The following is a 26,090-nucleotide window of genomic DNA, read 5'->3' on the forward strand; positions in this document are numbered from 1 at the left end:
CCCTACATATAGGGTATGTTCTTTTAAGGATCTCAACAGAAGGCCCAAATATTTTACCAAGGCCCCTATAACTTGTCAGTCCTTGAACTCTAATAATGTTAATTGTTAAGTGGCTGGTAAAGTCTACTCAGTTTGCTAGTTGTACTCTTCTACTAAGATTCCTTGAGTCTTACACAGCCCAAAAGAAGCTAGAACTCATTCAATTACTTAGGGGAAATTTGTAAGCAGATTAAGGTCCATTTTCTGAGGTTCTCTACTCTCTGGGTTTTAATCTCTTACTTCTTATTAGTCTCCCCGAGAGTTCCAAACTCCAATGTCTGTTTCCTCATCCCTGAAAGACTACCACTTTCTGTTTGGGATCTGCTTGTTGCACCACATCACAGCAAACTGAAAAATTCTCTGTGGAAAAAAAAGCCAAAGTTCCCATATGCATTCCCCCACTTCCTTCAAAAATCAAAGTTCCTCAAGATCCTCCCTACATTTGAAAACAGAGAGAGAGAGAGAGAGAGAGAGAGAGAGAGAGAGAGGCAAACCAAGAAACAGATTCTTAACTATAGAGAACAAACTGATTGCCAAGGGTAGGGTGGGGGTGGGAAGGTGGGTGAAATAGATGATGGGGATTAAGGAGTGCACCTTGCGGTGAGCACTGGGTGTTGTATGGAAGTGTTGAGTCACTCAATTGTGCACCTGAAACTAATATTACACTGTACCATAACTAACTGGAATTTAAGTAAAAATTTGGGGAAAAAAGACCCTCCTACATTGACTACTCTTCAACACTTGAAAACAGTTTTTTTTAATACTTTCTTAAGATTTTAGAAATATTATTCTGGACCATCAAACTGCTGGAGGTTTGTACACTAAATTGATTCTATGTAGCTTTCTAAGATGTACATCCAAAAGACTGTTTCTCTGCTTCCTTGGAGAAAGAGTGTTTCCAATAAATATGGCTGCTCTGTGTAATTCTTTAAGCCGTATCTCCTTCGCCTTCCTGAAACAAACTGAATCTAGGTATGGATTTTTCTGCTAGCAAAGTGGTCCCCAATTTACTTTACAACTATTATAAATGGGAACATTGCTCCTGGATTTAAGATGAGTCCCTTGTTATCCGAAATATATGATTTTGCTGGCATTTTCTGAGGCCTATTTCTTGATCCCTAAATATTCTATCTCCTTTTCTCATCTCACCTCCATGTAGTTTCTGCCACATTTCAGTTCTCATCAGTCCCATTATTAAACTAAGTGTTATAAATTAGGGGTATTATTTTTGTGTTTAGAGGTGAGCCATTCACATTCAGAAAATGTATTTTATTAGTACTTTCAGAAATATATGCCTCCTGATCCTGGTCTAGACACTCCCTTTTCCTTTTTCCACACAACTTCTATCCAATCTTGATGCTTTTGGCAGTCCTTACCTATAAATTTGAGGTAGTAGATTATATGTTGCAAAGGTTCACTAAAAGGATTTTCAAGTTTCCTGTCTCTATATTCTTGTGTCTGGTATTTTATAAAAGAAGAAGGGAAACAATAAATATGCTGGTCATGCATTCATATCAGAATCTTCTTAGTTATAATCTTACTATGCCTCAGTAACAAATTTTATCTTAGAAGGCATACCAGTCATTTACTAATACCTCTCATTTCTAAATCCACCCTTCTAAGCACCAACTCTGAGGCTGGGATTTGCCAACTTTGCCTCACAAGCTCCTTTGTCTGGTGGGGGGCACTAGAAAATACTGGGGAAAAGGAATTAAAAAGTGTTTCCCGCTGTTCCTGTAAACCGTTCCACCAGAGAAAAATTGGTTCCAGCCTCCATTTGCTTTTGGCATTCCCAGAAACAGCCTCACTGTCCTTCTTCATACATACCAGCAGCAGCCATGTGATGTCGTCTCCTCAGAATTTGATCTCCAGTGTCTCAAGATCCAGCTTCCAAGTTCCTGAGTTCTGATATCCCCAACCCATTATCTTTTGTTTCCCCAGCCATTAGAGTATAGACTTCTTTCTGCAGTTATTATTTTGGGTTATATTGGTATATCCTCTTTTTTTTCTTTCATTTTTCCAAATGTGTGTAAACAATTCCCTACATTAAATTCTAGCTTATAAAGTGACTCATAAGTTTCTCTTTTCCTGACTCAACCCTAACGAAACTCTGATGCTTTCTCAACCTCTGTTCAAAAACATTATTTCTAGTACCAAAATCTATCATATAGTATCTTAAATTTTATATTTTAAAATGATAAATTTTGAAAAATAAAATCACAATTTTATAATAATATATATTTATTACTTTTAAAATTAGGTCATGACAGTAAAGAATTTCTAAAAATCACTCATAATCTGAATATGCAAAAATAACAAATGTTAACATTTTGATATATTTACATCTTGTCTCTTTTCTATCAGAGATTGCACTTGTTATCCTATCAGAAACTGTTCTCAAAATGTAAATAATTGTAAAAAACATGCTGCATGCATAATTGTTTTTATAAAATTCAAACCATGTTACCTTTCCAGTATACAAGAAAACAGATTAAAGTTGTCAGTATTTTAAGAAATAGTTGTATCCTCAGAATTATATATATGATAAATTGATAAAGCAAATTTATTTTTGGCAGGAAAACATATTAATAGCATATTTTATATTACAAGCCAAAAAGAAAAAAGCCTTCCTCTGCAACCTATAAAAACTATAAATAAATTTAGTAAGACCAACTACTCACCCCCTATTACTGACAATTGCCTTTTTCAAGTGAATGTAATTTGCAGGAAAGATCCCCTGTAAAAGAGAAAAGATTTCCCATTAGAAAAGGAAATTTGTGATTAACATCTAATATATACTAAAATAGAAGCCAGATTTCAGGATGGAAATACTCTATCAACAATACAGTAGATAGGGGCACCTGGGTGGCTCAGTCGGTTAAGTGTCTGCCTTCGGCTCAGGTCATGACCCCCGGTCCTGGATAGAGCCCCACATCTGGCTCCCTGCTGAGCAGGAAGCCTGTTTCTCCCTCACCCTCTGCCTGCCACTCCCCTGCTTATGCTCTCTCTCTCAAATAAATAAATAAAATTTAAAAAAAAACCAATACAGTTGATATCTTAATGTAGCAACCACTTTGCATATTAAGAATGCAAAGTTGCACAAACTATATACATTAGATAGGAATTTCATTGTCATTTGCACTCAGAGTCTATCCTCAGGGGAAAACTGTGATCTTAAGCAACTATCAAAAAGATTTTTTAAGCTACAGATTGGAAATATTCCATCTAATCACTCTCAGGATATAGACTTATGTACAGAGCTTGGCATGTATCTATAAAACCAACAATATCACCTAACCAGCTAATATCACCTATGTTATCCAGCTCTGAGCTGGAGGAACAATTCTCAGACTCTGGCTCACATTTATATTCACAAGAATGAATCAATTTGGAAGTTTCTATAAACATTTCTTCTTTTACTCTTTCATTAGAGTTTCCATTTTGATATTTGCCATAATTTGATTTCGATTCCTAAGGGATAAAAAAATGAATTGTTTAATTAAGTTTTCCAATCAGTGCTTCATTCCTTTTCCTGATGTTTTGAGACTCCCTTCAAATAAAGCACAAATGGCCTAAATTTTTTTATACTCTCTGGCCTCCACACTGCTAATAATAAATCTATACCAGACAAGACCATCAGCAGCTGGATTACAGTAATGCATTTTATAGTTTTCAGTGTACAGATCTTTTTACCTCCTTGCTTAAGTTGATTCCTAAGTTTCTGCTTGTTTTCAATGCTATTTTGAATATGAATAGACTGTTGCCTTTCTTTTTTCAGATATTTCACTGTTAGTGATCAGAAACACAACTAAATTCTTCGTGTTAATTTTGTATCCTGCAACTTTACTGAATTTTTCATTAGTTTTAACAGTTTTTTGGTGGAGTCTTTAGGATTTTCTACATATATCATACCATCTCCAAGCACATACAATTTTACTTCTTCCTTTCTTATTTGGATACCTTTTGTTTCCTTTTCTTACCTGCTTGTTCTGGCTAGGACTTCCAGTATTCTGTTTAATAGAAGTGGTGAGAGTGAGCACCCTTGTCTTGCTGCTCATCTTAGAGAAAAAGCTTTCAGCCATTTACCATTGAGTATGATGTTAGCAGTGGGCTTGTCATATCATGGCCTTTATTATGTTGAGGTATGTTACTTCTAAACCCAATTTGCTAAGTTTTATTCATGAAAGGATGTTGCATTTTGCCAAATGCTTTTTCTGCATCTACTGAAATGATTATATGATTTTTGCAATGAGGTGTATTAAATTTATTAGTTTGATAATGTTGAACCATCCTTTCATCCCTTGATCATGGCATATGATCCTGTAAAAGTGCTGCTAAATTTGGGTTGCTAATATTTTGTTGAGAATTTTTACATCTGTATTCATCAGAGATATTGCCTTTGGTTTTCTTTTCCTTTAGTGTCCTTATCTGGCTTGGGTATCAGGGTATTACTGGCCTCATTAAATGAGTCTGGAAGTGTTCCCTCCTCTTCAATTTTCTGGAAGAGTTTGAGAACTGGTATTGACTTTTTTTTTAATTTTATTTTATGTTATGTTAGTCACCATACAATACATCATTAGTTTTTGATGTGGTGATCCACGATTCATTGTTTTCGTATAACACCCAGTGCTCCATGCAGTACGTGTCCTCCTTAATACCCATCACCGGCCTAACCCTTCCCCTGATTACCCTCCCCTCTAAAACCCTCAGTTTGTTTCTCAGAGTCCATAGTCTCTCATGGTTCATCTCTCCAATTTCCCCCCCTTCATTTTTCCCTTCCTTCTCCTAATGTCCTCCATGCTATTCCTTATGTTCCACAAATAAGTGAAACCATATGATAATTGACTTTCTCTGCTTGACTTATTTCACTTAGCATAATATCCTCCAGTCCCATCCATGTTGATGTAAAAGCTGGGTATTCATCCTTTCTGATGGCTGAGTAATATCCCATTGTATATATGGACCACATCTTCTTTATCCATTCATCTGTTGAACGGCATCTCGGCTCTTTCCACAGTTTGGTTATTGCAGACATTGCTGCTATGAACATTGGGGTGCATATGGCCCTTCTTTTCACTACATCTGTGTCCTTGGGGTAAATACCCAGGAATGCAATTGCTGGGTCATAGGGTAACTCTATTTTTAATTTTTTGAGGCACCTCCACACTGTTTTCCAAAGGGGTTATACAAACTTGCATTCCCACCAACAGTGTAAGAGGGTTCCCCTTTCTCCACAACTTCTCCAACATTTGTTGTTTCTTGCCTTGTCAATTTATGCCATTCTAACTGCTATAAGGTGGTATCTCAATGTGGTTTTGATTTGGATTTCCCTGATGGCTAAAGATGATGAACATTTTTTCATTTGTCCTGTTAGCCATTTGTATGTCTTCTTCAGAGAAGTGTCTCCTCATGTCTTCTGCCCACTTTTTGACTTGATTATTTGTTTTTTTTTTTTTTTCGGGTGTTGAGTTTGAGAAGTTCTTTATAGATCTTGGATACCAGCCCTTTATCTGTAGTGTCATTTGCAAATATCATCTCCCATTCTGTGGGTTGCCTCTTTGTTTTGTTGACTGTTTCCTTTGCTGTGCAGAAGCTTTTTATCTTGATGAAGTCCCAAAAGTTCATTTTGTTTCACTAGCTTTTGGAGATGTATCTTGAAAGAAGTTGCTGTGGTACTGACTTTTTAAAGTTTGGTAGAATTCACCAGTAAAGTCATCAGGTCCTGGACTTTCCTTTGTTAGAAGATTTTGGTTGCTCATGCCATCTCCTTACTCACTATTTGGATAATTAACATTTTATTTCTTCCTGATTTATCCTTGGTAGGTTATACATTTCTAGGAATTCATACATTTCCCCCAGGTTATCCAATTTGTTGGCATTAATTGTTCATAGCATTATCTTATAATCCTTTCTATTTCTGTGATATCATTTTTAATGTTTCCTATTTCATGTCTCATTTTATTTGAGTCTTTCCTTTTTTTTCCTTTCATCTAGCTAAGGGTTTGTCAATTTTGTTTATCTTTAGGGAAAAAAAAACAGTTTTTAGTTTCGTTATCTTCTTATAGTTTTCTGGTCTCTATTTCACTTTTTCCACTCTGATCTTCGTTATTTCCTTCTGCTAAATTTGAGCACATTTTTTTCTTCTTTTTCTAGTTCCTTGAGATGTAAAGTTAGGTTGTTTATTTGACATCTTACTTTTTTCATATTGTAGGCATGTATTACTATAAAATTCCCTCTTAAAAGTGCTTTTCCAGCATCCCATAATATGCTGTTTCCATTTTAATTTGTGTCAAAGTATTTTTTTATTTCCTTTGTGATTTTTTTTGACTCACTGGTTGTTCAGAACTATGTTGTTTAATTTGCACATATTTGTGAATTTTCCAGTTTTCTTCCTATTATTGATTTCTACATGGTATAATTTCAATCTTCTTAAATTTGCTAAGCCTTGCTATGTGACCTGTCATAGGATCTATTCTGAAGAATGTTCCATCTTCAGTTGAGAAGAATGTATATCCTGCTGCTGGTGGATAAAATGTTCTATCTATGTCTGTGAGGTTCATTTGGTCTAAAGTACAGTTCAAGTCCAGTGCTTCTTTGTTAATTTTCTCTCCAGATAAAAATGTTCTGTCTATGTCTGTGAGGTTCATTTGGTCTAAAGTACAGTTCAAGTCCAATATTTCTTTGTTGATTTTCTCTCCAGATAATCTATCTACTGAAGTCTCCCACTACTATTGTATTATCTAATTCTCCCTTCAAACCTGTGTTTAATATATCTATTATATATTAATATATCAATTTCTGATGCACCTTTATGAATGATTGTTAGATCTTCTGGATGGGTTGATCCCTTTATCATTATATAAATGACCTTCTTCATCTCTAGTTATAGTTTTTGTCTTAAAGCCTATTTTACCCAGTGTAAGTATAGCTACCTGTGCTCTCCTTTGGTTTCCACTTGCATGAAATATTTTTTTCTATCCCTTTACTTTCAACCTACATGTACCCTTAAAGCTGGAGTAAGTCTCTTATGGGTGGCATGAAATTAGTTGAGCCTTATTTTTTAATCAATCCAGCCACATTAGGCCTGTTGATTAGAAAATTCAATCCATTTACATTTAAAGTAATGACTGATAGGTAAAGACTTACTAATGCTATCTTATTGTTTCCAGTTCTTTTATACTTGCCTTGTTCCTTTCATCTCTTGCTGCCTTCCTTTGTGAACTGATGATTTTCCAGTGGTATGCTTTGATTCCGATATCTTTCATCTTCCATATTTCTGCTGTAGATTTTTGCTTTGTGGTTACCATGGTTTTATGTAACACATCTTTCTAACAGTCTATTTTATACTGATAACAACTTAACTTTGATCACATACAAAAACTCTACCCTTTTACTCTCCCCTGCTTTGTTTTTGATGTCACAATTTACCTGTATTTATATTTTATATTTTAAAATTATTATAGCTATTTTTAATACTTTCATCTTTTAATACTAGAGTTAATATACCATCATATTATAGTATTAGAGTATCCTAAATCTGACTATACAATTACCTTTATCAGTGTGTTTTATATTTTCATGTTCCTAATTAGTGTCCTTTCATTTCAGCTTGAAGAACTCCTTTTAGCATTTTGTAAGGCAGGTCTAGAGGTAAATTCCCTCAGCTTTTATTTAGCTGGGAAAGTTTATATCCCTCCTCCATTTCTGAAGAACAGCTCTGCTAGGTAAAGTATTCTTGGTTGGCGGGTTTTTTTTTTCCTTTCACCACTTGGAATATATTATCCTACTCTTTTATGGCCTGTAATATTTTTGCTGAGAAATACACTGATAGTCTAATGGGGGAGGGGGTTACCTTATAAGTTACAAACTTTGTTTCTCTTGCTTTTAAAATCTTTCCTTGTCTGTGACTTTGACAATTTTATTATAATGTGTCTTGAAGGGATTTCTTCATGTTCAGTTTGGCTGGTGACCTATGAACACTATGAACTTGGATGTCCAAATTTCTCCCTAGATTTGGAAAGTTCTTAGCCATTATTTCTTTAAATAGGCTTCCTGCCCCTTTTTCCCCATCTTCTCCTTTTAGAACGCCAATGATTCACAAATTGGTCCACCTATCATGAAGGCTTTCTTCACTCTTCTTCATTTTTTTCTTCTTTTCCAGTCAGGTTTCCTCTGACTGTAAAATTTCAAAGTTCCTGTCTTTAATTTCACTGATTCTTTCTTCTGCTTCATTAAGCCTATTGTTGATGTGCTCTACTGCATTTTTTTCCCCATTTCATTCATTGAATTCTTCAACTCCAGAATTTCTGTTTGGTCCTTTTCATTATTCCTAACACTGTGATAAATTTTTTATATTGTTAATGTACTGTTTTCCCGATTTCACTGAACTGTCTTTCAGTGTTTTCTTTTTAGCTCATTAAATTTCCTTAAAACAGCTTTTTTGAATTCTTTATCAGATAAATTGTAGATCTCCATGTCTTTGGATTCAGTTACTGGAAGATTATTGCGGTCCTTTGGTGTCATATGTTTTCCTGGTTTTTCTTTTTCTTTTTCTTTTCTTTTTTTATTTAAATTCAATTAGCTTCCTTGGTTTTTCATGTTTCATGGAGTCTTGTGTTATGGTCTTCACATCTGAAGTAGCAGTCACCTCCTCCAGTCTTTACTAATTGCCATCAAGGTAGAAATACCTTCCATGTTTCTCTTAGAGATTCTGCAAATTTCTCAACCTTCCATGAACCTGCTCCATGTTTCTTGCTCACTTTTGTGGCAGAATTCTTCAGCATGAATGCCTTCTATTGATTCTACAATGCACCAGGCTAGTGCTGACAGCCTCTCTTTTGTCTTCCCAAAGGTGGCACTATAACTCAAGTTTGTGGTCTCTGCACTGCAGATTCTGCCTGCTTTCCATGTGTATTCATGAACAGTCTTCCAAAGCTTGCTCTTGCCACCACCTTAATGGGTATGCACAGTGAGCCAGCTACAGCATGGGGGGTAGGGGGTAGTGTGAGGCACACAAAACTGGATGCTGATAGGCCAGTGGGGGGATCCATGGGTGGGGCTTTCCCAGCAGTTAATGGGTGGGCTTCTTGATAGAGTCTGCTGTACAGTAGATTCTGTGTCTCTTTAATCCTATGTGCCAAAAAATCCTATGTGCCATTTTCCCAAACTCTTTCTACCTCTCAGTCATGGAACTCCCAATTTAGTACTCTGGAGAGGACAAGACAGAAATGAGACTCTCTGGGCATCTGCAGAGCTGGAGAAGCTGGATGCTCACTCACATGCTCTCTCTTGCCCTCAAAGGAGAAATCATGGGCCTAAAAAGATTTCCTCTGGCCTTTGTCTGTGCTACCCTGTGGTAAAGTTGATGCAGGTAAAGTGAAATTTTTCCTATTACCCACTCCAATGTATCCAAACTCTTACTTTCTGCTCCAACAAAGTGCTGGGTCTTCACCTATAGAAACCTAGACATCCACAAAGGTTCTCTCATCCAAGTATGATTGTCTTCAGAAGCTCCAAAATGACAAAAGGGTCACTTCAGGGTACATAGCTGGGACTGAGATCTGTCTGCCTATTACCCAATGCACAGGTAAGTGAGACTTCTCCTGGGACCCTTGTTGTATGCACAATGCTACAGGTCCCCCCAAAACACTTTTGTTTGTGGATGGATACAGAATATTTGTTTTTGAGAGTGAGAACAAAAACTAGGGACATCTTATGGCACCATGATGCTGACATCAAGTATACCAGTAACACATTTTATATATTGGCCCATAATAAAAGATAACCTATGCCAATGGGGAATCCTAATATAGGAAAATATGGACTTAAAATAGAATAAAACACACAACTGCATGCAATCAAAACTAAATGATGACAACCCATTATCTATAAAGGAAGAATAGCAAAGAGTTAAAAAGGCATAGGATTAGCATATGCTTCCAGGAAGATGAATGAGACATACTTTTCACTATTCCTTCTGCTAAGTACAATGAAAAACTGTGGACATATATGTAATATATACATAAATATATGTATATATATTTCACACATACATCATCATACATAAAGCATAGATATATCATCATATATAAAAAAACTCTAGAAATAAATATTTTTTAAAAAATAGGAAAATTCTGAAAGGTAGAGAGAAAAAGGCAGACCAACTAGGGACCCTGAGATGCAAGAAAGAACACAGTGGTGAATTCCCTAGACTTTCTTTTACCTTATACATCTGCTATTTGAAGCAGAAAAGGCTAGAAACCAAGAAACACCAACAGGCACAGACAAAAAAAGACTGTTCTCTCTAGCTTAAGAACCACGAAAGAGTCAGCCTGTCAACAAAGAAAACACCTTAGTAATAACCACTATATTGCTTCCAAACATCACCAAAAAAGAAAGAAAGAAAAAAAGCTATGGCCCAACTCTCACCCACACAAGCAAGGCTAACTGGACAGATTGGACTTTCATCTTCACTGGACTATAACTAACACATTCAAACCTTGCACTGGTATAGTGGCTGAAAAGGCCTACTTAGGAGTCAAGACTTTCTACCCAAGTGGGCAATAACAAACCACCACCACTGAGTAGCAGTGGAGACTACCCGAACTTCTACCCCTAACCAGCATTAATGAGATGACTCCATCACTCCCCTATGGTGTCCGAAGAGGCCTAAGAGAGAGTGGGGGCTTTCACCATTGTTCAGCAGTAACAAGGCCACCACCCTCCTCCTGATGGTATCAGAGGCCACATGGGGAACAGCAGAAGGCTCTACAATGCTTTCCAGCCAGTGAATAATCAGTGGAAGACTACTAGAAAGCTAGAATTCCTACACCTATTCAACAGTAACAAGGAGCCTGCACCATTCAGTGTCAACAGAGGCTGAGTGGGAAACACGGACCTCAACCCCCACTTGGCAGTAATGAGGCAAATCCTGTCCTTCCCCTACAGTAGCACTGTCACAAAAGCCAGATAAAACAAAAGGTTTAAATAAAAGTAGTATCTCGTAACATAATACCCAAAGGTCCAGGTCTTGTCATACCAAGAACCAGGAAGATCTTAAATTGAATGGGAAAAAAAAAACCAATACATGCCAACACCAAGAAAATAAAGATGTTAGAATTATCTGACATATTTTAAAGGAGCCATCATAAAAACGTTTCAGTGGGTAATTACAAATATGTGTGAAACATGAAAAAGAAGACAGTCTCAGCAAAGAAACAAAATGTTTCAACAAAGAAATAGAAGATGCTGGATGGGGTTAACAGTAGAATGGAGGGGACAGAGGAAAGAAGCAGTGAGCCATAAATCAGAAAAATTTAAAATGACACACACTGACTGTGATATTGTGATACAATAATACATATTTCTTCATCCCCAAATCCCTGACACAAGAGTTTCTAAAACTCTTGGGATTTCTGGATAAGAAGAATAGGAAAAGCATCAACTTTGTTATTCATGATAAGCCACTTTCAACTGTACTGGGGTTTATGCTAATGAATTGACCCCTGGTGGGCCCCCAGACAGCTTCAGAATGGGAGATGCCAGGGGAACCATGTGATTAGAGGGTTGGAAATTTCAGCTCCACTCTCCAACCCCAGGGAGGGGAGAAGGGCTAGAGAATGAGTTAATCACCAAGGGCCAATGATTTAATAAATCATGCCTTCATAATGAAACTCCCATAAAAACAAATGGGGTTTGGAGAGCTTCCAGGGTAATGAACACGAAGTTGCTGTGAGGTTGAAATGCCAAAAAGGGGCATAGAGGCTCCATGTCCTGGTCCATATACCTTGCCCTAAGCATCTTTTCTATTTGGCCGTTCCTAAGTTGGATCCTTTATGATAAACTGAAAATGGTAATTAAGTTGTTTTCCTGAGTTCTGTGAGCTGTTCTAGCAAATTATAAAACATGAGAAGGGGATATGGAAACCCTCAATTTATAACTGGTTGATCAGAAGTATAAGAAGTCCAGGACTTGAGATTGGCATCTGAAGTGAAGGTGGTCTTGTGGGACTGAGCCCTTAACATGGGAGGTCTAACAGTGGGTATCCAGACAGTTGTAGAATCAGTTGTTGGTGTGGAAAACTCCACATTTTTTATGTCAGAAGTGTTGAGAGACTAAACAATAAAGAGAAAATAGACTGAAAAAAAATGAAGAGAGACTCAGGGGCCTATATGACTATGGCAACAACAACAAAATATCTAACATTCTTGACATCAAGTCCTGGGAGGAGAGAGAAAAAACGCAAGGGCAAGGCTTAGAATGTACATGAATAGGATAAATCCTAGTGAGAATATGGAGCAACGGAACTCTCATCCATTGCTGGTGAGAATGCAAAATGGTACAGCCACATTGGAAGAGAGTCTGGCAGTTTCTTATAAAACTAACATACTCTTACCATACAACCTAGCAATTGTACTCCTTGGTAATTACCAAGTGAGCTGAAAACTTATGTCCACACAAAAACCTGCACACAAATGTTTTTATAATTGCTTTATCTGTAAATGTCAAAACTTGGAAGCAACCAAGATGTCCCTCAGTATATGAATGAATAAACAACCTATAGTCCATCCAGATAATGGAATATTATTCAGCAATACAAAGAAATGAGCTGCCAGGGTGCCTGGCTGGCTCCCTCAGTAGAGTGTGCGACTCTTGATCTCAGGGCTGTGGGTTCAAGCTCCACATGGGTACAGAAATACTTTAAAAAAATAAAATCTTAAAAAAAAAAAAAAGAAATGAGCTAGCAAGCCACGAAAAGACATGGAGGAATCTTAACTGCATGTTGCTGAGTGAAAGAAGCCAATCTGAAAAGGCTACAATCTATATGATCCCAACTAAATGGCATTCTTTAAGAGGCAGTAAAAAGATCAGTGGTTGCCAAGACTCTAAGAGAATGAGGAAAGGAATAAATAGGTGGAGAATGTGGTATTTTTAGGGCAATCAAATTATTCTTATGACACTGCAGTGATAGATACATAACGTTACACATTTGTCAAAACCATAAAACTATACAACACAAAGAGTGTACCCTAATGTAAACTATAAATAATATTAATAGTACATAAATACTGGTTCACCAAATATAACAAACATACCACACTAATGTAGAATGTGAATAGGAGAAGAAACTGGGAGAGGCTCCTTCTACTTTTTGTACAACTCTTCTGTAAACCTAAAAGTGTTCTAAAAAATAAAGTCTAATAAAATTTAAAATTAAAAAAATGAGGGCGCCTGGGTGGCTCAGTTGGTTAAGCGACTGCCTTCGGCTCAGGTCATGATCTCAGGGTCCTGGGATCAAGCCCTGCATCAGGCTCCCTGCTCCACGGAAAGCCTGCTTCTCCCTCTCCCACTCCCCCTGCTTGTGTTCCTTCTCTCACTGTGTCTCTCTCTGTCAAATAAATAAATAAATAAATAAATAAATAAATAAATAAATAATAAATAAATAAAATTTTAAAAATGACAAAAAACTTCCCAAATTTGGCAAAAGACAAGCCAACATACTGAAGAAGCTGAGCAAACCCCAAACAGGATAATCCAAAAGAAACATGTATAAAAACACAACACAGTTACATTTCTAAATACTAGAGGCAAAAAAAAAAAAAATCTTAAAAGTAGCGTAGCAAGAGAAAACAATACCTTACCTCTAGTGAAAAAAAAAAATTTAAATGACAGTGAATTTTTCACTAAAATCAGAGAGAACCAGCATCACTACTCACAATGGCCAAAGGTGGAAAAAACTCAAGTCTCCATCAACTGATAAGTGGACAAACATACCGTGGTATGTCTATACAGTGGGATGTTATTCAGCCAGAAAAGCAGTTAAGTACTGATACATGCCACATCAATAATGAATCTTGAAAACATTATACTGAGTAAAAGAAGACAGTCACAAAAGGTCACATATTATGTGATTTCACTTATATGAAATATCCAGAATAGGCAAATCCACACAGACAGTAGTTGTCAAGGGCTGGGGGATAGGAGAATAGGTATAAGGTTTCATGTTTGGGGTGATGAAAAGATTTTGGAATTGGATAGCGGTAATGTATGAATATACTAAAAGTCAACATGGAGGGGTACCTGGGTGGCTCAGACGGTTAAGTGTCCGATTCTTAATTTGGCTCAGGTCATGATCTTAGTGTCAGGCTCCACGCTTAGCAGGGAGTCTGCTTGAGATTCTCTCTCTCTCTCCCTCTGCTCCTCCCTTCTGCATTCACACTCCCTCTCAAATAAATAAATTCTTTAAAAAAAAAACTCAATACAGCTTCTGCTTCCGGGTCGGAGCCATGGCAGTGGCAAATTCAAGCCCTGTCAATCCCATGGTTTTCTTTGATGTCAGCATTGGTGGCCAGGAAGTGGGCCGCATGAAGACCGAGCTCTATGCATATGTTGTGCCTAAGAGGCAGAGAATTTTAGGCAGTTCTGTGCTGGAGAATTCAGAAAAGATGGAGTTCTGATAGGATACAAAGGGAGCACCTTCCACAGGGTCATAAAGGATTTCATCATCCAGGGTGGGGATTTTATTAATGGAGATGGTACTGGAGTTGCCAGTATTTAATGGGGGCCATTTGCAGATGAAAATTTTAAACTTAGACACTCAGCTCCAGGCCTGCTTTCCATGGCAAACAGTGGTCCCAGTACAAATGGCTGCCAGTTCTTCATCACCTATTCTAAATGTTTTTGGCTGGATGGGAAGCACTTAGTGTTTGGAAAAATCACTGATGGACTTCTAGTGATGCAAAAGATTGAGAATGTTCCCACAGGCCCCAAAAGTAAGCCCAAGCTGCCTGTGGTGATCTCACAGCGTGGTGAGATATAGTCCAGGGCAAGACTGATCAGGCCTTCCCTTTCTCTGGGTGACGCTCTTGAGTAAGATAATCCGGACTGGCCCCTGTGTTTGCTTCCCTGCCTGCTGTGGCCCTTTTTGATCAAGAGACCTTGGAAATGTCATAGATTAAGAACCCAAGATTTTCTGTTTAAGTTTTCAATTGTAAATAAAGTTTTGTTTTGTTTGGGAAAAAAAAAACTTATTACAAAAATAACAACATAGACAAATAAGAAGTCAAAGCATGAAAAAACAGGTTATGCAAAAATTAATGGAAAGAAAGTAAGAGTTAGTATTAGATAAAGTAGACTCCAGAACAAAGAAAATTATAAGATACAAAAAGTGACATTATATAATGACACAAAGTCAAATACCAAGAAAACACAGCAATCATAAATCTATATGCACTAAACAACAGAATATATTGAAGTGAAACTCACAGAAATAAAAAAAGACAAATAAAAATAAATTCACGATTAGAGACTTACAGAACAACTAAATAAAAAAAGAGCAATGATAAAGAACTCAACACCACCATCGACCAGTAGGGTCTAGTGATCTAGTTCTGTGAATACAGAACACTCCACTCAACAAAAGCAGATATACATTCTTTTCAAGTGCCCACACGACATATACCAAGATAAATCATATCCTGGGCAAAACCACAAATGTCAACAAATTTAAAACAATCAAAATCATAAACAGAATGTTCTCTTAACCACAGTGAAACTGAACTGGAAATCAATCACATAAAAATAACATAAGAAAAATCTGCAAATGCTTGGATATAAAACAACAGATTTCTAAATAATCCATGCATCAAAGAGGACTTTTCAGAGTAAATAAAAAAACTACACTGAACAATTAAAATGACAATACAATATATCAAAATTCGAGGACACAGATAAAGAAATGCTGAAAGGGAAATTACTGGCATTAAATGCATATATTATTTTTTATTGTTTCAAGTCTTTATTTAAATTCTAGTTAGTTAACATATAGTGTAATATTGGTTTCAGGAGAATAATTTAGTGATTCCTCACTTACATATAACACCCAGTGCTCATCACCCCTCCTTGATACCCATCAACCATTTAGCCCATCCCCTGCCTACCTCCCCTCATCAACCCTCAGTTTGTTCTCTATAGTTACAAGTCTCTTATGGTTTGCATCCCTCTTTTTTTTTCCTTTACCCTATGTTCATCAGTTTTGCTTCTTAAATTCCACATATGAGTCAGAATGGCTAAAATTAACAACACAGGAAACAACAGATGTTGGCAAGGATATGGAGAAAGGGGAATCCTCTTACACTGTTTTTGGGAATGCAAACTGGTGCGGCCACTCGTCAAAACAGTATGGAAGTTCCTCAAAAAGTTAAAAATAGAACTACCCTACAATCCAGTAGTTGCACTAACTAGGTAATTACCCAAAGGATACAAAACTACTGATTCAAAGGGATACATACACCCTAATGTTTATGCAGCATTATCAACAATAGCCAAATTAGGGAAAGAGCCCAAATGTTCATCAGCTAGAAACAGATAAATATGTGAGGGCACTTGGGTAGCTCAGTTGGTTAAGCTTAAGCATCCGACTCTTGGTTTTGGCTCAGGTCATAATCTCAGGGTCGTGAGATAATAAGAGACACAGAAGGACATTATATCATTCTTAAAGGGTCTATCTAACAAGAAGATCTAACAATTGTAAATATCTATGCCCCAAACATGGGAGCAGCCATCTACATAAGCCACCTGTTAACCAAAATAAAGAGTCATACTAATAACAATACATTAATTGTAGGAGACCTCAAGACTCCACTCTCAGCAATGGACAGATCATCTAAGCAGAAAATCAACAAGGAAACAAGAGCTTTGAATGATACCCTGGACCAGATGGACCTCATAGATATTTACAGAACATTCCACCCTAAAACAACAGAATACTCATTCTTCTCGAGCGCACATGGAACTTTCTCCAGAATAGACCATATACTGGGTCACAAATCAGGTCTCAACCGATACCAAAAGATTGAGATTATTCCTTGCATATTCTCAGACCACAATGCTCTAAAACTGGAACTCAATCACAAGAAAACAATTGGCAGAAATTCAAACACTTGGAAGCTAAAGACCACTCTGCTCAAGAATGCTTGGGTCAACCAAGAAATCAAAGAAGAACTTAAACAATTCATGGAAATCAATGAGAACGAAAACACATCGGTCCAAAACCTATGGGATACTGCAAAGGCGGTCCTAAGGGGGAAATACATACCCATCCAAGCCTCACTCAAAAAAATAGAAAAATCCCTAATTCACCAACTAACTCTACACCTTAAAGAACTAGAGAAAAAGCAACAAACGACGCCTAAGCCATGCATTAGAAGAGATATAATTAAAATTAGAGCAGAAATCAATGAACTAGAAACCAGAAACACAGTAGATCAGATCAACAAAACTAGAAGTTGGTTCTTCAAAGAATTAATAAGATCGATAAACCACTGGCCAGACTTATCCAAAAGAAAAGAGAAAGGACCCAAATTAATAAAATTATGAATGAAAGGGGAGAGATCACGATTAACACCAAGGAAATAGAAACAATTATTAGAAATTATTACCAACAACTATATGCCAATAAACTGAGCAATCTGGATGAAATGGAGGCCTTCCTGGAAACCTATAAGCTGCCAAGACTGAAACAGGAAGAAATTGACAACCTGAATAGGCCAATAACCAGTAACGAGATTGAAGCAGTGATCAAAAAACCTCCCAAAAAACAAGAGTCCAGGGCCTGATGGATTCCCTGGGGAATTCTACCAAACATTCAAAGAAGAAATAATACCTATTCTACTGAAGCTGTTTCAAAAAATAGAAACAGAAGGAAAACTTCCAAACTCATTCTATGAGGCCAGCATTACCTTAATCCCCAAACCAGGCAAAGACCCCATCAAAAAGGAGAATTTCAGACCGATATCCCTGATGAATATGGATTCCAAAACCCTCAACAAAATCCTAGCTAATAGGATCCAACAATACATTAAAAGGATCATCCACCACAACCAAGTAGGATTTATCCCCGGGATGCAAGAGTGGTTCAACATTCGCAAATCAATCAATGTGATAGAACGCATTATTAAGAGGAGGGAGAAGAACCATATGGTCCTCTGAATTGATGCAGAAAAAGCATTTGAGAAAATACAACATCCTTTCCTGATTAAAACTCTCCAGAGTACAGGGATAGAGGGAACATTACTCAAGCTCATAAAATCCATCTATGAAAAACCCACAGCAAATATCATCCTCAATGGGGAAAAGCTGAGAGCCTTACCCTTAAGATCAGGAACACGTCAAGGGTGCCCACTCTCGCCACTATTGTTCAACATAGTACTAGAGGTCCTAGCAACAGCAATGAGACAACAAAAAGAAATACGAGGTATCCAAATTGGCAAAGAAGAAGTCAAACTCTCTCTTTTCACAGACGACATGATACTTTATGTGGAAAAACCAAAAGACTCCACCCCCAAATTACTAGAACTCATCCAGCAATTCAGTAATGTGGCAGGATACAACATGAATGCACAGAAATCAGTTGCTTTCTTATACAATAACAACGCAACTGTAGAAAGAGAAATTAAAGAAACGATTCCATTTACAATAGCACCAAAAACCGTAAGATACCTCAGAATAAACCTAACCAAAGAGGTAAAGGATCTATACTCTAGGAACTACAAAACACTCATGAAACAAATTGAAGAAGACACAAAAAGATGGAAAAATATTCCATGCTCATGGATCGGAAGAATAAACATTGTTAAAATGTCTATGCTACCCAGAGCAATCTATACCTTCCAATGCCATCCCAATCAAAATTCCAATGACATTTTTCAAAGTGCTGGAACAAACAATCCTAAAATTTGTATGGAATCAGAAAAGACCCCGAATCGCCAAGGAGATGTTGAAAAAGAAAAACTAAGCTGGGGGCATCACGTTGCCTGATTTCAAGCTATATTACAAATCAGTGATCACCAAGACAGCATGGTACTGGCACAAAAACAGACATACAGACCAATGGAACAGAATAGAGAACCCACATATGGACCCTCAACTCTATGGTCAAATAATCTTTGACAAAGCAGGAAAAAATATGCAATGGAAAAAAGACAGTCTCTTCAATAAATGGTGCTGGGAAAATTGGACAGCCACATGCAGAAGAATGAAACTCGACCATTCTCTAACACCACTCACAAAGATAAACTCAAAGTGGATGAAAGACCTCAATGTGAGACAGGAATCCATCAAAATCCTAGAGGAGAACAGAGGCAGTAACCTCTTTGACATCGCCCACAGCAACTTCTTTCAAGATACATTTCCAAAAGCTAGTGAAACAAAAGCAAAAATGAACTTTTGGGACTTCATCAAGATAAAAAGCTTCTGCACAGCAAAGGAAACAGTCAACAAAACAAAGAGACAACCCACAGAACGGGAGAAGATATTTGCAAATGACACTACAGATAAAGGGCTGGTATCCAAGATCTATAAAGAACTTCTCAAACTCAACACCCAAAAAACAAATAATCAAGTCAAAAAGTGGGCAGAAGATATGAAAAGACACTGCTCTGAAGAAGACATACAAATGGCTAAAAGACACATGAAAAAATGTTCATCATCATTAGCCATCAGGGAAATCCAAATCAAAACCACACTGAGATACCACCTTACACCAGTTAGAATGGCCAAAATGGACAGGGAAAGAAACAACAAATGTTGGAGAGGTTGTGGAGAAAGGGGAACCCTCTTACACTGTTGGTGGGAATGCAAGTTGGTACAGCCACTTTGGAAAACAGTGTGGCGGTGCCTCAAAAATTTAAAAATAGAGCTACCCTATGACCCAGCAATTGCACTACTGGGTATTTACCCCAAAGACACAGATGTAGTGAAAAGAAGGGCCATATGCACCCCAATGTTCATAGTAGCAATGTCCGCAATAGCCAAACTGTGGAAAGAGCTGAGATGCCCTTCCACAGATGAATGGATAAAGAAGATGTGGTCCATATACACAATGGAATATTACTCAGCCATCAGAAAAGATGAATACCCAACTTTTACATCAACATGGATGGGACTGGAGGAGATGATGCTAAGCGAAATAAGTCAAACAGAGAAAGTCAACTATCATATGGTTTCACTTATTTGTGGAACATAAGGAATAACATGAAGGACATTAGGAGAAGGAAGGGAAAAATGGGGGGGGAATTGGAGGGAGAGATGAACCATGAGATTATGGACCTGAGAAACAAACAGGGTTTTAGAGCGGAGGGGGAAGGGGGGATTGGCTAGCCTGGTGATGGGTATTAAGGAGGGCACGTACTGCATGGAGCACTGGGTGTTATATGAAAACAATGGATCGTGGATCACTACATCAAAAACTAATGATGTATTGTATGGTGACTAACATAATATAATAAAATTAAAAACTACAAAAAAAAAAACTGACTAATTTCTACCAAGACTAACAAAGGAAAAAACAGATAAGACACAAGTTATCAATATCAGAAATGAAACAGGATATTACACATTCATTAAAAGGATATTAAAGGAATATTTCAAAAGCTGTATCCAAATAAATAGATGACATACATGAAACTGACCAGTTCCATAGCCCAGTGATGGGTATTAAGGAGGGCACGTACTGCATGGAGCACTGGGTGGTATACAAAAACAATGAATCATGGATCAGTACATCAAAAACTAATTATGTATTGTATGGTGACTAACATAATAAAATTAAATTAAATTCAAAAATAAATAAAATAAAATACAAACTACCATAACTCAGCCAATACAAAACGCATACAGTTGATTCTTGAACAATACAGGGCTAGGGGTACCAATCCCCCCATAGAGTCAAAAATCCATGATTAACTTCTGAATTCTCAAAAACTTAACTACTAATAGCCTACTGTTGACCAGAAACCTTACTGATAACATAAACAGTCAATTAACACCTATATTTAATGTTATATGTATTATATAGTCTATTCTTACAATAAAGTAAAGCTAGAGAAAATGTATTTAAAAAATCATAAGGAAGAGAAAATAAATTTATAGTACTGTATTCTATGTATCACAAATCTGCACAGAAGTGGACCCACGCAGGTCAAACCCATGTTATTCAAGGTTCAACTATAATTTGAATAGCTTGAATAGCCCTATGACCATTAAGGAAATTGAATTCATATTCTAAAACTCCTAAGAAAAAAAATCTTCACCCAGATGTCTTCACTGCTTCATTCTATCAAATCATTGAAGAATGAACACTACTACTACACAATCACTACCATAAAATAAGAGGAAAAAAACATTTCTCAATTCACGTTATGAAACCAGTATTACTCTGATATGAAAATCAAAGATAGTATAAAAAAAGAAAACTATAGACTAATATCCCTCATGAATATAGATGTAAAAATCCTTAACAAAATGTTATCAAGTAGAATTCAGCAATATATAAGATTTATGCACCATGAGGTTTATTTTAGGATGCAAGACATTTCAAATTCAAAAATCAATCAATGTAATCTACCATATTAAATCTAATGACAAAAAACATATCGTATTCATGCATATGACAAACTTCAACACCAATTCATGACTAAAATAAGACTCTCGGGAAAAAACATCAACAAAATCACAGAGAGGTAACATAAGCAAAATGGAAGAGTAGGAGTTTTGTACCATTTTCCCCACCAAAGAAAACTGATTTTAACAATCAATCACATACAAGAATGACCTTGTGAAAGTTCAGGAATCCAGTGGAAAAATTCCAGCACAATGTTGGAGAAAAAAAAAAAATCTGAGGGTGCCTGGGTGGCTCAGTTGGTTAAGCGACTGCCTTCAGCTCAGGGTCATGATCCTGGAGTCCCGGGATCGAGTCCCGCATCGGACTCCCTGCTTGGCAGGGAGTCTGCTTCTCCCTCTGACCCTCCTCCCTCTCATGCTGTCTCTCATTCTCTCTCTCTCTCAAATAAATAAATAAAATCTTAAAAAAAAAAATCTGAGACTGGATGCACTGAAGAGGGTAAGAAGAACAATTTTACTTTACCTGCATTATCCCTCCCACAAGGCAGGCCAGCTCAGTGCCAAGAGAGACCTCCTTGACCTGTGATTTCTCCCATGGTGGAAAGTGAGAGCATCTGACCACCAGACTTTCCCCAGCTTTGTAGGATGCTGCTGAAGAGGCCCACTTCTTTCTCACCTCATTCAGAATACTGAGGTGTACTACACAACTGGAAGGTAAGAAGGGGATAGAAGGAGAGCAACCAGGACTCTCAAAAGACATCAAAGGATCCTACTAATCACTTTACGGACTCCATCAAGAAGCCTGTCCATGAGCCAATGGGGACACCTCACCTGCAAATCTTCCCAACTGGCCCACAGGCACCCCCAACAAACTGCACACCTCCCCCAGCTACTCCTCAACTCCATGGCCAGCTCCTTGTGCAATGACAAATATAACCCTTTGCAGACGGTTACTGAGCACATGCAGAAAGCCACCCAACTCTGGGACTGGGAGAAAGCACAGAAACTTGAGCATTCAGCACTGCTTTAGGTAAAGCAAACAAGAGACTGTTAGCAACTGGACTGATTTTGTGGGATTGAGAGAAAGCATACAATCGTAAGGATTCCATTCCAAAAAGGAACAAGAAATGTGGAGCAGGTGCATCCAAAGGAAAGGTCTAAGATAACCTCAGAATACCCAACATGGCTGATATAAGTTATTCCTCTACCAAAAACAGTAAGTAAAAATGGAGGAAGTGATTGCTTCTTCAAATGCAAAAAAACAATGCAAGATTTCAAGAACATGAAAAATAAAGGAACTGTGATACCACCAAAGGAATACATTTTTTTCTAGTAACCAAGCCCAAAGAAACAGATCTGTGATTTGCCCAATAAATGATTCAAAGTAGTTGTTTTTTTAAAAGCTCAAGGAGTTATAAGAAAACCCAGAAAGACTATTAAACAAAATCAGGAAAACAATACACAAACAAAGTGAGAAGTTTAATACATACATAGAAATCATAAAAAGGAAAGAGAAATTCTGGAGCTGAAGATTACAATGAATTAAATGAAAAATGTAAAATAGAGTATCAAAAGCAGACTTGATCAGCAGAAGAAAGAATCAGCGAGATTAAAGACAGGAACTTTGACATTATCTAGCCAGAAGAGAACAAAGAAAAATGAATGAAAAAGAGTAGAGAAATTCTATGTGAATTATGGGATACCATCAAGGGACACAATCTACGTATTACTGCAGTTCCAGAAGGAGGAAGGAGAAAAAAAGGGACAGAAATCTGATTTAAAGAAATAATGGCTGAGAAGTTCCCAAATCTGGGAAGAGATGTGAATATTCAAGTTCATGAAGCCAGGTCCCCAAAAACATTCAACCGAAAAGATCACTTCAAAGACAAATTATAATGAAACTGACTAAAATCAAAGACAAAGAGAATTTCAAAAGCAACAAGAGAAAAAAAGTTTGTAACTTACAAGGTAACCCCCATAAGGCTATCAGCAGAATTCAGCAGAAACCTTGCAGGCCAGGAGAGAGTGGGATGATACATTCAAAGTACTGAAAGAAAAAAATTGCCAACTAAGAATACTTCACCTGGCAAAGACGTCCTTCAAAAATAAAGAGATAAAAAGTTTCCAAGACAAACAAAAGCTGAGAGAGTTCATCACAACTAAACGTGCCTGATAAGAAATGCTGAAAGAAGTTCTTCATGCTAAAATGAAAAGACACTAATTAGTAACATAAAAAACATATAATAAAAATATAAAACACTCATAAAGGTAAGTTTATACTTAACTTCTGACTTCTCCAAAACTGTAAATGGCAGCATATTAATCAATTGATTCTAGTAAACAGTGAAGAACAAAAGTATTAAAAATAACTACAGCTATTTTTCTTAATGAACATACAATAGAAGAAGATGTAAACTGCAACATCAAAAATATAAAATGTGGGTAGGAGTGAAAGGGTATAACTTTTATATGGGATCGAAATCCAAATATTATCAGCACAAAACAGACTGTTAAAAGGTGTTATGTAAGCCTCGCAGCAACCACAAAAAAAAACACCTACAACAGATACTCAAAAGGTAAAGAGAAGGAAATCAAACCATACCATTTTGGAAAATCATCAATTCACAAATGAACACAAGAGAAAAAGGAAAAGACAAAGGAACTAAAAAAGAACCAGAAAACAATTAACAAGATAATATCAGTAAGTCCTCACCTACTAATAATTAAATGTAAATAGGTTAAATTCTCCAACCAAAAGGCATATAGTTGCTGAATGAACTAAAAAATATAACCCAACTGCATGTTGTCTACAAGAAACTCACTGGAGTTGAAGATTACAATGAATTAAATGAAAAATGTAAAATAGAGTACCAAAAGCCGACTTGATCAGCAGAAGAAAGAATCAGCGAGATTAAAGACAGGAACTTTGACATTATCTAGCCAGAAGAGAACAAAGAAAAATGAATGAAAAAGAGTAGAGAAATTCTATGTGAATTATGGGATACCATCAAGGGACACAATCTACGTATTACACCTTTAAGGATAAACTTGGACTCAAGGAAAGAAATAACATACATTCCCTGCAAATGTAAAACAAAAGAGAGCCAAGTTAGCTATACTTACATCATTACAAATTAGATTTCAAGTCACAAACAAGAGTCAAGGAAAATGATTATATAATGACAAAGGGGTTAATTCATCATGAGGATAAAACAATTGGAAACATATACACACCCAAAAAAACAGAACATCTAGGGCGCCTGGGTGGCTCAGTTGGTTAAGCAACTGCCTTCGGCTCAGGTCATGAGCCCAGGGTCCTGGGATCGAGCCCCACATTGCGCTCCCTGCTCAGCGGAGAGCCTGCTTCTGCCTCTTCCTCTGCCTGCTGCTCTGCCTGCTTGTGCTCTCTCTCTTTGTGTCAAATAAATAAATAAAATCTAAAACAAAACAAAACCAAGAACATCTAAATATATTAAGTAACAACACATCTTAAGGGAGAAATAGACAACAATACAAAAAGAAAAAAAGCAGCAAGGGATTTCAATACCCCCTTTCAACAATGGATAGATCCAGAAAATTAATAAAAAATTATTAGGCTTAAATTATACTTTAGACCAAATGGAGCTGACAGACATATAGAGAATATTCCATCCAATAAACACATAATACACATTCTTTTCAAACACACACAGGTTATTTTCAGGGTAGATAAAATGTTAGGCAACAAAACAAGTCTTAAACTCAAGAAAACTGATATCATACCAATTATGTTTTCTAACCAAAATGATATGAAGCTAGAAATCAATAACAGGAAGAAAGCTATAAATTCACAAATATGTGGAAATTAACACATTCCTGAACAACCAATTGGCCAAAGAAGAAATCAAAAGAGAAGTTAAAAAAATAACTCAAAACAAATGGAAATGGAAACACAACATACCAAAACTTATAGGATGCAGAAAAAAACAGCTCTAAGATGGAAATTTATGGTGATAAATGCCTATGAGAAAAAAACCGCAAAAGAACAACCTAACTTTGTACCTGAAGGAACTATAAAAATAATGAGGTAAGCCCAAAATTAGCAGAAGGAAGGATATATAAAGATTAGAGAGAAATAAATGAAATAGATGCTAGAAAACAATAGAAAATATCAATGAAATTAAGACCTAGCTATTTGAAAACATAAGCAAAATTGAAAAACCTTTAGCCAGACTAATAAGAGAATCAAATAAATAAAATAAAAAATGAAAGAGGAGGCACTACAACTGATACCATAAAAATACAAAGGATCATAAGAGACTACTATGAAGAATTACATACCAACAAATTGGTTAACCTAAAAGAAATGGAAAGATTCCTAGAAACATATACCTGACGAGACAGAATCATAGTAGAAAATCTGAACAAACTAATTATGACTAAGAAAATTAAATCAGAAATTTAAAACCTCTCAACAAACAGATGGTTTCACTGATGGATTCTACCAACGACTTAAAGAAAAATAATTCCCAGGGTCTTCCAAAAAATTGAAGAAGAAGGAACACTTCGAAACTCATTTTACAAAGTCAGCATTACCTTGATTCCAAAGCCAGACAAGGAGACTACAAGAAAAGAAAAGAAAAGAAAAGAAAAGAAAAGAAAAGAAAAGAAAA

General features: G+C 36.6%; 1 protein-coding gene and 1 pseudogene across 1 annotated transcript in view; one reads left to right on the top strand and one right to left on the bottom strand.

Annotated features, from left to right (window-relative positions):
* The window catches only part of DOCK3 (dedicator of cytokinesis 3), a 482,665-nt gene that overhangs the window by 370,073 nt on the left and 86,502 nt on the right, over positions 1–26,090 (bottom strand). Inside the window, exon 3 of the mRNA XM_044912806.1 lies at positions 2,721–2,776. Coding sequence (XP_044768741.1) covers positions 2,721–2,776 — 56 coding nt within the window. The remainder of the gene's footprint in view (positions 1–2,720; positions 2,777–26,090) is intronic.
* On the top strand, positions 14,325–14,857 carry LOC110577608 (annotated as a pseudogene).

This window comes from Neomonachus schauinslandi, chromosome 1 (assembly GCF_002201575.2).
Source record: "Neomonachus schauinslandi chromosome 1, ASM220157v2, whole genome shotgun sequence".
Lineage (NCBI taxonomy): Eukaryota > Metazoa > Chordata > Mammalia > Carnivora > Phocidae > Neomonachus > Neomonachus schauinslandi.